The 15,812-nt window shown below is 38.2% G+C and overlaps 1 protein-coding gene and 1 long non-coding RNA gene across 3 annotated transcripts in view; one reads left to right on the top strand and one right to left on the bottom strand.

The window, feature by feature from the left end:
* Positions 1-4,394: 4,394 nt before the first annotated feature.
* LOC149918244 (uncharacterized) lies at positions 4,395-12,852 on the bottom strand. Its single transcript, XR_016466469.1, has 3 exons — positions 12,746-12,852; positions 5,853-5,945; positions 4,395-4,500 (listed from the first exon to the last, which is right to left on the bottom strand). It is a non-coding gene; the product is annotated as an uncharacterized LOC149918244 (long non-coding RNA).
* Positions 6,645-15,812, top strand: part of GRXCR1 (glutaredoxin and cysteine rich domain containing 1) — a 35,029-nt gene continuing 25,861 nt past the window's right edge. Inside the window, exons 1-2 of one of the 2 annotated variants that reach the window (XM_031588747.2) lie at positions 6,696-7,091; positions 9,614-9,616. In XM_031588747.2, coding sequence (XP_031444607.1) covers positions 6,696-7,091; positions 9,614-9,616 — 399 coding nt within the window. Of the gene's footprint in view, positions 7,092-9,613; positions 9,617-15,812 lie in introns of both variants that reach the window. The other variant, XM_090140091.1, reaches the window with a different exon arrangement.

Below are 15,812 nucleotides of genomic sequence, written 5' to 3'. Positions count from 1 at the left end.
GCCACTATCTCTATCTGTTGGATCTTATTTTGGATTTCAGGTGAGAGAAAGCAGATGGATGCTGTGCCAGGAATTCCTGAGGCTGTAAAACCCAGGGACTGTTTTGGCATTGAGGATTCCTGTGGAAACACACTGTCTCCGCCTTTCCTTTGCAGTCTGGTTAATGAGCCTCTAAATTGAATTAGCTCAATCTAAGCACTGAAAATCTAGGCTGAAGTGAAAAGAAAACAAGATTAAAATAGCATACTTGCTTTGGTGCCACTAGTTTCCTGAGGAATGCAACAAGACAAATATAATGATAATAACAGGACAAAAGCATATGTGACTGAAGATGTGCGATTCATTATAATGTACAAACCACTGTGTTAAACTGTTCAGATATCAGAATGCTGGGTGCTCAACTCAGAAGCTGTTGTTTTGCTGGTTCTAAGGAGATTCAGGGTAACTAAAAAAGGCATCTTATTTTTCTTTCCCCCCCCCCCCCTCAGTACTATACTACATGCATAACCTTCTAATAAGGCTTGACTTATCTGTCCTCCCAACCTTTTCCTTCCTCTATATATCCAGAAGTACCTGTTTTAATGTTAGCAAACAGGAAAGGAAAGGCCCCTCTTCTGACAGTGCTCCTGACCCCACATACACTTCCTTGGGCTGCCCTCTACCAGTACTGCCCATGTTAGGGTCCTGTAGCTCCCCCCAAGCATGCCTGTGACCACGTGAGCCTGTCCCTCATTTACACAGGCTAAACTCTTCCTTTGTTAGCGTAAAGCAGCAATTTCATTCTGCAGAAGCATGACTTCACTAGTTGCCACAGAGGAGCACTTGTAGATGTTATTTCCTTTTTGCCTGGGTCAGATTGGGTGAGATGATCCCAACTGAGTGGCTGAGATGTGCAGAGCCTGAATGATTCAGTGACTCATGCCTCTCATAATTAGCTTAGCCATTAAGCACTCCGATACTCACATCCTCTACTGCCTCTCTCTGCTCACCTCCAGGCACATTCATTGGTTAGTGAGGTGGAGAAATCACACCAGTCCAATCTGGATTCTGTATATGGTCCTTCTGCCTCCTGGCCTGATAGGGAACCACCTTTGGGAATTCACAGCTAATAAATCTCCTCTGGGCTAAACAAGATGAAGCTGATGCAACACCGCTATGCTGACTGTATGAAACACTATTCTTTGTTTTCTGTCCAGGTTTCAGTACATTTATACATACATAAATATTTCCTTCATCAATATTGATAGTGACCATGTCTTCAATTAAGAACAGCACAACAGTCCAGGCACTGAGCTTATCAACTAGAAGCCAGATAGAAAAATCACAGAGTAGGCAGGTTATCTTCCTCATACAGGAGTCAGTTTGCTGTTACATATGTAAACAGTAGTGTACACAGCTGAAGATAAAAACCACAGCTTCAAGATTTTGGAGTCTTTTTTTTCTCCCCTCAACAATGATGTGGAGAAATGGATAGCAAATAATGTGTAAGAATGTATCAAGTTTTGAATAAAAGAAGTCCACAGAAAGACTCTAGCTTGTAATAATGTACCTAAAGGAAAGTCCTTTATCTTATTTTCATCACTTCTACTCCCACACGCAAAGTAAAAGCTAAGCTGCATTGTTATACATTATTACCTCTGGAGTATCTGCTGTCTACAATCACAGTAATGATGTAATTTTTTAAGGAGAAAAAAAAAATGGATAGGAGGAAAACTGAAGATGCTTTTCTCCTCTGAAAGCCAGAGATGCAAACAAAGACTCTAAATTAATAGTTGTATTTTTTGATCCAAAAACATCAAATCTCATAAATGCTACCTAATGGAAATTCTGAGGGAGGTATGCCTCAGGTCAGATATAGGATTTTGGCAGATACTTGCCTGCTCAGCAACAATTTCCATACAGTCTGCAAGCAGTAGCATATTACAACACTGCAGAAGAGTAAATCTGGTTAAGAGAAGGTTGATAGCACTGGTTCTCTCCAAGGTAAAGTCCAAACCCACATATTACCAGTTTAAAGCCAATTAGTATAAGTCAACCTGAAAAACATTTTCACAATACAAGAATAAAATTTTGAAAATCTGAAGCCTACTCTCAGTTCTCGTAAGTCCCCTCCATTTCTTTAAAAGCATCTCAGAGTAAAACCAGCAAAACTATATAATTAAATCTTTATTGTCTCCAAGGACCTTTTAAGAGAGCATTTAAATAAGGTCACTCACTAATGAAATGCTGACAGCTCAGCAGTAGGACTCAGCAGCTGTTTAAAGGAACACAGCAACATGAGGGGGAGACCACCACATCCAATTAGGAGCACAGGGAAAGTTATTGACGCAGAATACAACAACTTAGCTGGAATTTGTACAAAATACTGAAAGCAACAGGCGTCTACTTTATGAAAAGGGCTAAAAGGTCTTGTATCTGGTATACATATGCATATATGTATTTAAGAGTCACAAGATGATAGAAGAGTGCTAGAATTATATTTAAATTTTATGTAGCTGATATTACCCAGAGATACTGTCTGTGAACAAGGCAACCTGAAAAACTTACTTAGGCTACTTAACAAACTGTAGTTTCAGGAAGAGTAGTTCTAAACTGAGTTTTACCAGCATTAGTTATTTACTCTCATTTTAGTCTAACATAACTGAAACACTGAATTCTTAGTCCCAATACTTGCGTTACATTCATTTTTCTGCAACAGACCCAATGCATAGTCCATGTTCCTACTGGAAAGCTGAGAGAAATGTATAAACGTATGAGGCATCTCAGGACAGGGTTCCAGTATTTCTGATACTAGTGAAGCTGTTTCATGTGGAGCTCTGAGAATAGAAATGACTGTGAAGCTATAATATTGATTATACCAGGGAGCAATATGAGAAAACAACTACCTCTTATTTCACATGCTTCTGGACTCTCTTAAACTGATGTATTGTGAAAAAAAAAAAACCAAAAAAAAACCAAAAAAACACACACATAAGGAAAAAATACAATTGCTGTTTCCTCCACGCTGTTGTAAGTCTAACTTTTTCCATAATGGGATTCATTCTTGAATAATTTGGCTCACCTGACTAATTACAGTAATTTAAAAGGTAAGTATTTAGGCTAAACTAGTAAGATAACGCTTTGCTACTCTCACGTAGGAAAGATGTAGTAGATTGCATGCTGCCTATAAGAGCGTGGAAGATTCTCAGAAGTCTGTCTGGGAGCAGATGTCAATCTTTCAGGCTGCACTGTTTAGCATCTCTCCACTGGACTTCCTTGAAGGCAATTTCCTGAACTGTATGTTAAGAAGTATGTCAACAACTAACAGAAGCACCATGTTCTTTATTCCTTTCAACTTACTGATAAAATTGTAAGTGGTTAAGTTTGAAGTTTTTATTGGAAATGATGTTACTTAGTAACAACATCAAGCTAATAGACTGGTCTGGTTCCTCGTTACTCATTCCTTCTCTGGAGCCCAAGAGTAGACGCAGTGTGTACACAGTTGTAGTACCTACAGTACATAACACTCTAACACAATGAAAAGAGCAGCAAGATCCTTGACTGCAGCAAGCGAGGACTTGTTCAAGCACAAATCTGTTGGCACAGAGGAGGAGGGGAAAAAAAAAAAAAAAAAAAAAAGGACATAAGACATAATCTGCTTACCTTCAGAAGGCCTCAGGGATGCAGGGATTTCCAACAAGATACACTTGGCTCCACTACCTACTCTTAAATGAGGTCTGGGAAGGGGTGGATCCTGGCTTCACCCCTTCTGGTGACTCAGGTGTATTGTGTACACCTGAGATCCCCTGGGTTGGCCCTGTCTTCCTAACAGGTGCTCAATGACTGATTCAAGACCTGACTTAGCATTTCCACTACACAGTGATTCCCTGTTTAGGAGAAATCTCAAATTTTCTCCACATATTTTGTATTTACATATACTGACCATCCCGTCCCAATGCCCAAATATTAAAATCAAACCAAGAAGAAAAAGAAACAAATGATAGCCAACTGTTTCAAGAAGATTCATTGTTACAAGAAGGAAATATCTCATTAGTGTCAAATCTTGTGACTTTATTAATTTTTTTGTTTTTTAAAGAAATAACTCTGAATGAAGGTAACTCTTGAGAGAAGCTAGGAAATGAGAAACACAAATATATCAGTTGTCAGGATGCATCATCAGTGGATAAGCAGGGTTAGTGTCAGCATTCATTACAGGAGTGAACAAATTTAATTGTACAGGAGAGACAGAGATGCTTAGTCAAATTCTATCCTTTTTGTTTGTTGATAGTGTGTACCCACAGATGGTATAAATGTGTGTTTCAGTTCTCTGAACTCTCAGATGTCTTCTGTCATGAATATAATCACTTTAGAGTCTGTAATCTGTTTCCTGCTGGCTATGTGCACTTGCCCCGAAAAGTCACATTTACTCAGAGAAGATACACAGCTGGAATGTCAAGATGAAATCTTGTGTGTGTAGATGCCTCTGTCAAGGGGCATTCTCCACTGTGCTTTCCTGCTTTCCTGTAGAGAAAATCCTGTGTAAAGTTGTTTTTGTTCTCATAACCAGACACAAAAATATTTTCCAGTGAATAATGGGATTGCCATGAAACTAAGTGACAAGCCAATTTCCTACTAGCAGAGAGCAAGTTATTAACAGTATTTGAAGTATTTTTAAGTTGTTGTACAAATTAAATCTATATTTCTTCAATGCTACATTAACTTTTTAAATCACTTATATATCATCAAATCTTCTGCTTTCTCTTTGCAACTAGAATAAAGTGGTTTCTATGTTAAAAAATACCTAACATCATTTAGAGGAAATTAAAAATATTATAAATATGTTTTGCAAGATGTTTCTGTTGTAGAAGCTCAGATTTCTTTATTTGTGGCAATTCATTGCAAAACACTTGTATTTTATTTAATTAAAAAAAAAAAAAAGAGTAGTAAGCAGAAGATAATTTCAGCAGATTTCTAAGAGGAAATTACTCTAGTAATCATAAAATACCATGATACAGCCAGTTTTGGGGTAGGCAACAGGCTTAATGTTTCATTTACTCTACCCCTATTTGGGTAATTACATAAAAGATATTTTGAAACAACCATTCTGCTACAAAATTATTTTTTTCTGTGTTAATAGTATTAGTTGATAATGTAGCAAACTAATGTAGTTGACAGTACAGTTGATAATATAGTGAAATAGGTATAGCTGATAATATAGTGACAGTTCCTTTTTGAAAGAAATGTGGCAAATACTAATGTGAGAAAGTACCACTAGTAAATTGTGTTCCTGTTTTATAGGTGAAAAATAAGTAATTTCATATCTTATTCCAAAGAAGTGTGATTTGGGGCAGAAGTGCAGCATTTAATATCTCTTGTTCAAAAGAAAGCTGCGATAACTGCCATCTAATTGCTGAATGATTGGAGCTCACATTTCCAAAATTTTGTCCAGAAAGCCTCCTCAGATGCCTGAAGCTCTGCAGCTGCTCATGTGAGCAGCTGGGACTAATTTCTTGCCTATTCCTGTCTGAGGGGCTCAGGCTTCGGGATGCCATTCATTATTCATGAGACTAGAGAGAAAATGAAGCTAGAGAGAATGCATAGGGAACATTTGACAGGAAAGTGGGAAAGGAAAGCTATTTTTGATGCTGCTCTAGGTGATTACATGCATTTTACTTCAGATGGAGAAAATGAAAGTAAAGCACTGTAAGTATGGATCTCCATGCTTTGTGTTCATATGTTTTACTACATTATATTGAATAGACATCCAGAAACCTAAAGTTTCTATAGCATTTATACGGTATATACACCTGTAGTAGGGTGCTCAATATTGGTCCAAGCTCTGCTTATGACTTGTGGTGACAGAATTTGCTTACCTTACTGTGGTCCTTCATTTCTTTGTTTGCCGCTTGTTGCCCCAATTAATTATTTTTCTCCTATTCGTTTGTTCACGTTCCCTTGGTGAAGCCCTTTGAGAAAAACAAGAAAATAGAGCCATGGTAACTGTGTGATAATAGCAGTGGCTTAGTTCCATTTAATATCACTGTGTTATTCTGTAGCAAATTGTGACTAATTTCTTCTCTTCTGCTCTGTTAGTTTGTGAGAAGGCCAGCATCACAGAACACTATGTCATGGCTCTCTTCCTAATTGCTGTAAGCTTACATAAAAAGAAAATTTTGGTGACTGAGGTATGGCTGGTAGGTGAATCAAGTGTAGCGATGAAAGGTGTTCCCATCACCAACTCCTCTTCAGTGCTGAGGATGACAATTTTCACCTCAGGTGTAATGTGCACGAACATCCATGCATCTACAGATCTTGTGGAAAACTCTTTCCTATTTTTGTTCAGCAAACAAAAATTGCATTTACATAAATTCATGGAACATCTTTGTCTGGGTTTATCATGTACAGTTCTGACTTTTTATTCAAATAATACAATTTCTCCCTTTCTTCCTTAGTGCTAAAAACTACACAATGGCTCTTTAATATTTAATTGATGATATCATTTTACAGGTTTTAGTTTAAAGGTAACCATAGCACAAACACATTCATTATTAACCGCTGAATAGCAGCGTAGGTTCTTGGGAATCCTCTCTGGCTTAATATGAGAATCCTCATCAGAAGAAAACAGTGCTGGTATTGTTGTTAAGCGTGACAAACTGGCAGACCCGATGGACACCACCCTGGAACAATGCAAACTGCTTATATCAGTGGAAGAGACCATGTTTAAGGGTGAGGTGAAGGCAGAAAGTGAGAGGCTGTCAAGGAAAGTGCGGTTCCGTGTGGCATCCTCACACAGTGGCCGGGTGCTGAAGGAGGTCTATGCTGATGGGGAGGCCACCGACTCACTGGACTCGGAATACACCAGCAGCTCGGAGACTGACCAGACCAGCCGGCTGAGTGAGGTGGAAGGCCAGCAGAATGGGCACGGTGGCTCTGAGTGCGATGAAAACGAAAATGAGCAGGATGACTTACTCATTTTAGTCCGAGCCAGGAAAGAGAAGGGTTTTGGTACAAAGCGAGTCAACATTCTCAGCAAAAATGGCACAGTCAGAGGTGTCAAGCACAAAGTCAGTGCTGGTCAAGCCCTCTTTGACAACTTGTCAAAAATATTTCAGGTAAGTGATGCAGTTCAGCTGGCTGCAAGCTCAGCATTTTTCTCTTTCAGCTCCTCACATTATTGTTTTCCTTTGTCCAGAGCTCTCTCATTGATGATTTTTCAGGCTCTGAATTCAGTACTGCCTCATCTCCCTTGCAATCCACTGGCTGCTCTTGCATGCAGAGGCTCATTGCTCTATGAAGTTTTTCTTTCAAAACTGACCTAAAATGTGATGACTAGCACTGGATATGTTGTGTTTCCCATGTCAGAATCAGGACAGAAATGGAAGAATTAACCAGAGATCTTCACAGTTAATCTGTATGGAAACACGTTGTGTTTCCACTCCTGTTATATTAATTCTAATGAGTTTGCAATATAAATATGTATACTTGTAAATTCCATTGTGTTTAATCTGCAAAGTAGATCAAATTAGATGCAGGATGGCAGCAATGACTGTTTTCCCACATGAAAATTTCAGAGGAATGAAATCTTAGTTGGAGGTCTCTTTCGTTAATGTTTGTTTTCCATTCACTTCATTGAAGGAGCAGAATATCTGTATTTGAAACTTTATATGCAATTATATACATTGACCCCTTAGCTAGAGAAAGGCAGATCTCAGAAAAAAAAAAAAAAAAAAAAAAAAAAAAAAAAAAAAAAGAAGAGATAAAGTTCTAAAAATGTTACTTCATATATATAAATTATCTAAATATAATATTCAGGTCTTTAAATCTTTAATATTCAATCAGAAGAACAACAGGTATGGAAACAAACTCTAAAGTTTGTTATAACCCAGGATTACACTGCTCAATTTGAATTGCCTATAGTTTACTTCAGTGCATCATTCTTAAAAAGTATGCAGTTCTAAAACACGAAGATTTTGATAATTATTGCTCTTTTGTATTAAAATGAAACATCTTAAAAGTTCTTTGTTACTTTGAAATTGTCATTTCAAAATACTTTAGGAATGGCTGCTGACAGACACTGTCTTGCTACTGTATATGAACCTACCCCCTGTGCGGTACTTAGTATTTTTGTCCATAATGATGTTTCTTTGAGAGGGCTGTTTCAAGGATGGAATATCTGTAATGCCTGTGTTTATCACAGAGCAGTCACATAGCTTGCTTTCCCTCTACATATTCATTGGAGACTTTCCCTACTCTGACAGAATTTTTAACAAGCTCAATGAGGACTTCTCTAATTAAGTATGAGTTAAGAAGTCTTAAATGGGGCATGTGTGTGTTTTCCAGCCCTGATTCTAAATCCCATTCCACGTTGTTTTGCTATCTCACCTCGCTACCAGCTTCATTACCACATAAATCCTTCTACTGCATCACTGACACCAAGCTAAGAAATTTGAATGAACAAAATAAATGGAACCATCTGCAGGCATTTACACCTCAGTTAGCATCTCTCTTCTCTTGCTGTTTCTATCTCCAGTTCTAGACTCAGAGGTTCAGGGACTGAAGTTAATATACTTGGATAGCAATGAAGTTTTATTCCTAGCAGATAAGCACTATTTCTGTGAGATGTTTTGCCAGAAGAAAGGAAGGCTTAAGAGTAGTCATAGTATCTGATAGCTTCAGAAAATGATATATAGTTAAGTCAACCATAGCTGCCCATAGTAAGAACTGGTAAAATAATAAACAACTTTAAAAGTGAGAAGGGTTTTTAATTTGTAGTATTTTACAATATAAGAAACTGGGAAAATTAACCTAGATGGAAATGAACAACAGTTCTTTGTACAGCAGTTAATTAGATTTAAGAAATCAGTGCTAGAAGCACTGCAAAAGCAATAATAATACAGATTTTGAAAGCAGATGAGGACAATGTATGGGAAGAAGTACAGCTTCTTGCTTAGGCAGATCTAGATGCCTGATTCCTAGAACTGTGTAATCTTATCTCAAGTGCCTTTTGGATCAAAGAGATATATTCAATGATGCACAGAACATCGAGATTTAAGGCTTTGTCACAAACAAGCTCCTGTTTCCCCACAGATAAATTTTAAAGTGTACTGAAAATGATTGTTTGCATATCTTTTAAGTCATATTGTGAACCAATTCTCTATGCTACATGGTAAGCACAGAGGAGAGCAAAACACAAAGTTTGTCTTTGGCACTGATTGAAAATGGCCTGATCTTGATGTGAAATAAGATCATACTCCATCTAGTTTCAAATGAATAACAACTTTTAGGATGATGATGTAGGATAACTTCTTGTTTTCTGCAAGTGTGTTCCAGACAATTGATTTTGCAGTATTACCACTTAAAGAGCAACAAAAGTTCTCCATTCAAAGATTCAGTAAGATAGAAACATCTGTGTTAGAAGATATAAATGAAAAAAAATCTCTTAATTTGGGCACTTTCCTAAATTTTCTTCTTGATTGTGAAGTCATATGCGGTTACATTCCACTTCTCTTGGGCAAGCAGCACTTAAAAGTAGCTAAGATGTATATCGAATCTCTTAACCATGCAAAAAACTTGTCTCTGCCCCTCTGTTGATTCAGCAATAGATCATCTCGTTATACATTGCTCAGAGTCAAAGCAGGTACTTGGAATCTCATGGTATACTCATCTTGACAGTCCTGAATCCCAAGTACTGATAAATTCTTGAATGCAAGCACTTAGTATTTAAAGGACAATTTATTGACTAAACTGTGTGTGGAAGAAGGCAAATACTGATCATGAGTGTGACCATGAAGTAGTGGTTTTCTTGGACCTTTTCTGCAGCATCATTATTATGATTCTTCAAATTACATCTGGAAGTCCGTCTACTATCCTACTATCCTATTATCCAAAATCCACAAGTATTCATGTGGTAGTGGAGAGGCGCTTAGTTCAGACGATCAAGGGATAAAAAGGAATTTGTTAACAGAACTTTGTTAAGTCATTCAGTCAAGACCTTAGATGTCTGATATTCAGAAAAAAATATAGTAATCCTGTGATAAAAGCACTTGTGTATTTTTAATATTCCATGGAATAGTTGTCTTTTAGAGTATTTTTTCCACAATTGCTAAACATACTCTACAGAATTAGTTCAGACACTGTTTCCCTACAACAGTCTTATCTAAAAAGCTTCATATCTTCTGGAGTTCTTAGGAATGTGAGTAGTATGAAATATGTCAACCAGGAAATATTTATAGGAAGAATTATTGCTATTATTATTTGATACAACTCTGTTCTGAGTAAGAATGTTTACTGCCAAGTAGATGTGCATCCTCAGCTATGTATTTCTGCAACCATGTGCTGAGCACTTCCATCACCATCACAACCAGGGACCTGATTTCTGCTGTTCCGTAAGATGATAAACTAGGTCCAACATATTGGATTGTCCAACAACTGTCCTGTGTCCTTGTCAGTGAGATGTCTTTATGGTACAAGGCAGAACAGCATGCATGTGGGTTGTCAACTCAGTTCCAAGGCAGGCCATAATAAGGGCAGAAAAATGAGAAGAAACCAGCCCAAATCACCCTCTGGGAAACACAGTTTTCGTGGCAATCTCTCCAGCTTTTTCAATGCAGGGGCAGATTCCACAAAGAGAACATTCCTGCAGCAGGCATCTTCCAAAGGGGCAGGCCGCTGCAGCTCCCCAGTGTTCAGCCTATCTCATCCACAGCTCAGCCCATCCCAACACCAAGTCCAGCCTATACTGTCCCACAGTCACGCCCACGTGTCCTCTACATACATCTCATGTGGGACCTGAGGGGCAGCTCATTCTCACAGGCTGCTGTGATTAAATGGTTGGAAATATTTTACCCACAAGAAATATGCACAGTTCAAAAAACTGAATAATGCAAAGGAACAAGAGCTCTTGGCCTCCCTGTTCACACACACACTCTCAAAATAAGTGAAATTATCTCCTGCTGAAACATTAAAACTGACAGCTCCAGCAGCTCTGGAGCTGGGGGTCTGACCTGCTAGTTGCTCCCATAAACCTCTTCTCTGCATATCTAAAATAATTGTCTTACATCAACACATTACTAATTTATTTTTATTTTTAATATATTTAACTTCTGAGCACTTAAAATATTATGCATGATGGATGCATCCTGTGTTATCCTGTAGAAAAGTAGAACAAATTATTCTTGTTTCCTTGAAATAAATGGCAAGCAAAAATCCTTGAGTTCTCCAGCACTACAATGATCGTTTCATGCCAGAGCTGGTTTCCCACCCAGTACGTGCAGTGATGGAACTCTGCCAAAGGCTTCACACAGGTCCTCCTCATTTTCACATTTCAGCATGGGTCTCTTCCTCTAATCTCATGCTTATACACTTCACTGGCCTTCCAGCATACTCTGAAAGGTTTCTTTCTGCTAAATTAGCTACAGATCTCGTGCTCAGGCTGGGCTGCTGACGTCTATTATGAAAGGGCAGACCTAGTTAACAAACCTGATTAATGCCTTTGTGAATACTGCATCAGAAGGGATGTGGGAGAAGAGAGACATAATGTGTTTGGTTAAGTTGAGCTGGAACTTTGGTCAAGTTTGCACTGGATATTTTCCAGTGGATATTTTCCAGTGCAGTATCTCAGGCAGAGCTAACATTTAAGGTTTCAAAGTGCAAGTCAATATTCAGTGAGATAAAGCTTATTAATACTTAGAGAAAGAAATGGGAAAGAGTTAAGAATCAGGTGGAAGTTTGTAATGAGAATGAGAGCTTTTGCAGTGGTTAGACTCCTAGTCCTCTCTTTCTTGTTAGTGACCTGGAACAATGAATACACCACAGGACATGCAAAGCTTATAAAACTAGAAGGGCTGGTAACACCAAATCACAGAGAAAATAAAATGAAAGAGCAGCAAATGCAATGATCTTCCAAAGAAGGCAGATGTTGCAAAATCACTACTGTTGAGAAAGTTACATTTTAGAAAAAGTGATTTCCAGAGCTGGTTGCTGCACACCCACTACCTAAAAAATGTCAGAACAGAAGAATAATTAAGGATAGAAAAGTCCACTAAGATCATCCAGTCCAACTATCAACCCATCTCTACCATGCCCACTAACCATATCCCTCAGTGCCACATCTTTGTGTTTCTTGAACACCTCCAGAGATGGTGACTCCACTACTTCCCTGGAAGCCTGTTTCAGTGCATTACCACTCCTTCTGAGAAGAAATTTTTCCTGAAGTCCAACTTGAACCTTCTCTGGTGCAACTTAAGGCTGTTACTAGGTGTTCAGGCCTGTGCACTTTTAACTGGAGCTTGGAATTGGTCAGTACTTAGAATATTTGTATTTATTTTTGTCATGTTCTCCTTTAAATCAGCAATAAAACATTAGACTCAGATAAGACTTATTAGGCTTAATTAATTAAATTAATAATATTTTAGTATTTGCCATTATTGGACTTGGAAAATGAATATTTGACTTAAGATTCAAAATGATGAGTAATCAGACTATAAACTACATAAACCTCATAAAGTGATGTATAGGCTGTGAGTCCAACAAGATTAAGCTGTCTTATTTTAGAAAAAATGTAGGTAAGAGGACTCTTGGTTTTCCAATATACTCAGTATTAGGAAGCTAAGCAAAAACTCTGTGGTTATATTTGTCACCCCTTCAAGACAGAATCAGTAGCTGAAAAAAAAAAAAAAAAAAAGCTAGGCTTTTATGCTAGCAGTCTAATTAGCACATCCTGGATGTCAGTCCAACCTGCCAGCACACTGCGAGGTCTCAAAATTACCCTTGTTCTGAGGTGTTGTGATCCTTCCAAGACAGGTTGAATGACACTCCCCAGCACAGTCTGCGAACAACCTTGATGTTCGAGTCTCAAGCATAGCCAGGTTCTGCCAGGAACAGGATGCAAACAGCAGTGAGAAGATTGTTTTGCACTCTGCAACTTTCCTTTATGCTGGTGAGAAAGCAGCTTCTAACAATGGACTGAAACTAAACAGAGCTACCCCAGTCTGAGGGCCCATTGCCCCAGCAGATCATGCAGCCCACTGGAAAAAGCAGAGATACTCCTTTGTGAAGCCTACACCATGTGGCTACTTTCCCAGAGTGATTTATTAATAAGCCTCACCCCCTGGCCTTTTTCTTTGCATAACAAAGGAGAGAACAAACAAGTTAAGCTTATGCTACAGTGAAAATGTATTGATGGGATACATATATGTAATACTAGAGCAAATTATGACTTCAGATATAGATTAAAAAACTCCAAAATGAAAAAAAAAATAGGCTTCTGATGAAGGACTTCATCCAAAATTGATTTTCCAAACCATCTTGTCTGAAAGGCAGTAAAAGCCTTTTATTAAATGAAAATTTGACTAATGATCTGCTTTGGCCATGCCTCTGCATCTCATCACTGACAGGACCTGACAGCTCCCTCCTACACACCCTGTGTGAACCACAAAACAGGCTTTCCCTTGCCTGGCTCACCTGCAGGTCTCTATGCAGTAGGTGTCCTCTGAGCATGTGCAGTGAGTCTGATCCTACACAAAATGCACATAAGCAGATGCTGCTTTGTTACAGAATGTGTCTGCAGGAGACAGTGGTGGGAGTTGGGCTCCGAGTGAAGCTGTCACAAGACAGCATGAATAAGTTACTGGGGCAAGAGTGGGGGATAGGCATACTAACTCTCAGCTTGCCATCCCAAATGCTATAGTTCAGCATCATGCTTAATTCCTGCTTCTTTATTCTTCCTACTTAAGTATTATAATGCGATATTTGTTTACCATGGAAGCGTAATAGAAGAGCCTGTAACTTTATTGTTAGGAACCAGAGGCAGAGATGAGATCGAATATATGTAGACATGATTCAAAAACTGGAAATAGAAATGTTCTGCCACTTCTGTGTATGCCTTCTTTTTGAAAGAACAAACCAGTGTGCTTGCTCTCCGGCAATGAACATGAATGCCAAATGGAACGTGATGCCTCCCAACTGTACTGTGCAAGTTTCCTAAGCATGCTGGCCTTGGGAAATTCTCTGAAGAGTCATAAGCTGAGACATTTAAGGTGAAAATGCCATATATGCTTCCCATCCTCTTGATTTTAGTTACGTGAACCATCCTATTATGCTTAATTATCAGTATCAGTTTTGTACTTTCACTGCTGATGGTTTAGAGCAAACTAATTACCTCACAATCAGATACTTAAGGGTCTTCACTGCACCTGAGTATCTCAGGTAAGGTATATTTTAGTTATATTTGCAATTTATATTTGCAAGGAAGTATTTTGCTACATTGGCCCAATTTGTCACTAGTTTGTACAATCACACAGCTGTGCAACTGCAAAAATATGATAATTATGAGGACAGAACTAATCTTTTTTTTTTTCCCCCAGAAATGTAAGTTTCAAAGAGTGAGGAATTTTATTTACTTTGGTGGTGTGGTTCTGCAATCACAGACTAAAGATTTCATTTCATGCCACAAAAGGCATTGTATTTGTTAGCAAATTAATTATACTACAATTCCCTGTAGTTCAGAGACCCTAGAATTGCTTCATTAAGATTTGCAAAATTGATATTTGCAAAATCTAGTTAGACAAACAAATGTATGTGTGCCATATAAATGCTCTGCTACAGTGACCCAGGAAAAATGCATTTTAGCAGTTGCCCAAAGATACATTTCAGGAGTCACCTGCTGCCAATTCAGTTGTCATGTACGTGTCATTAAGGACTACCTTCTTCCTTAAGGCAGAAGAAATGAAGTCATGCATTATTTACAGACAACATTTGCTGGACAGTTCTATTACGTCAACAGCCTGCTCTGACATTTGTCTGGTACTGCTGACAGTTTATTACACAGTTCACCAGCACAAGATATGCTATTAGCAGTTTGGAACAACTAAATGGTTAAAGAGATGCTGCTTATTCTGACTGGAGTTTTAATCTGTGACTGCTAAGTTTGACAACCCATAAATTTTTGGCTTAAGTGCAATAAAATGTGCTTTAGAATGTAATTTGTCAGAGAGAAGAGTACTACTTTCATGCACGAAGACATCCACACTAGGTAGTACAAAGCACAAAAGTAAAATCTTATTAAAAATCTTCTAAACCTTATAATGTAAATAGTAATTAGGGCAGCATCCTCAGGCTGGTGATTTGGACAACAGGAAGAAGAAAAATACAACTTTTCAGCTGAAGTGGCAGACCTCTGCACACTTGTATTCTGGAGAGTCTGCCACAGCATCTTTGTGCCTTCCATAATATAAAGCAACAGAAATGGTCACAGATGAGCAGCTGGAGTCAGTGAGGTAGAGACTCATTTCACACATGACAAGAAAGATGACAGAAAAGCCATCTGCATTACTAGTACAGATTTTGGAAAATAATTTTAACAAACCTAGTACAATTTGTCTTTGTAGGGATATCTAGAGACAGCATCCATCAGTAATGTCAAAACAGTATGTCTTCTGTACCACAGTAACACCACATGCAAAACTTTCTCACTCTCCCCTCATCACAAAGAAAAATGGGAAAACTTACTGGCCAGTATTCCTACAAAGGTAAAGCTAAGTGCAATATTTTCTCATGCAATGGAAAATCACTCAATGCCAGCAAAGAAATATCTTTTTTAGGGTTGAAGACTGGTACAAGTTTTAAAGACATTAAGAATAGACAAGAGTCATGCAATATTACTTAGTAAATACCTATTTCCATGTGCAACTTCTGTGGTGAAGAAAGCAGACTGTTTCTACACCTGAAGTTAGCATTTAAAACAGAATGTTCTTTTCCTGCCTGGCTGCTCACATCCCAAATGACAAGGACTCTCCCTCCTGGCCATGCAGACAGCTGTGAAGCATTTTATTCAA

The sequence above is a fragment of the Phasianus colchicus genome, chromosome 4 (genome assembly GCF_987193195.1).
Source record: "Phasianus colchicus chromosome 4, bPhaCol1.hap1.1, whole genome shotgun sequence".
NCBI classification, from domain to species: domain Eukaryota; kingdom Metazoa; phylum Chordata; class Aves; order Galliformes; family Phasianidae; genus Phasianus; species Phasianus colchicus.
The sequence above is the reverse complement of the archived record's forward strand: the minus strand, read 5'-3'. Positions and strand labels throughout refer to the sequence as shown.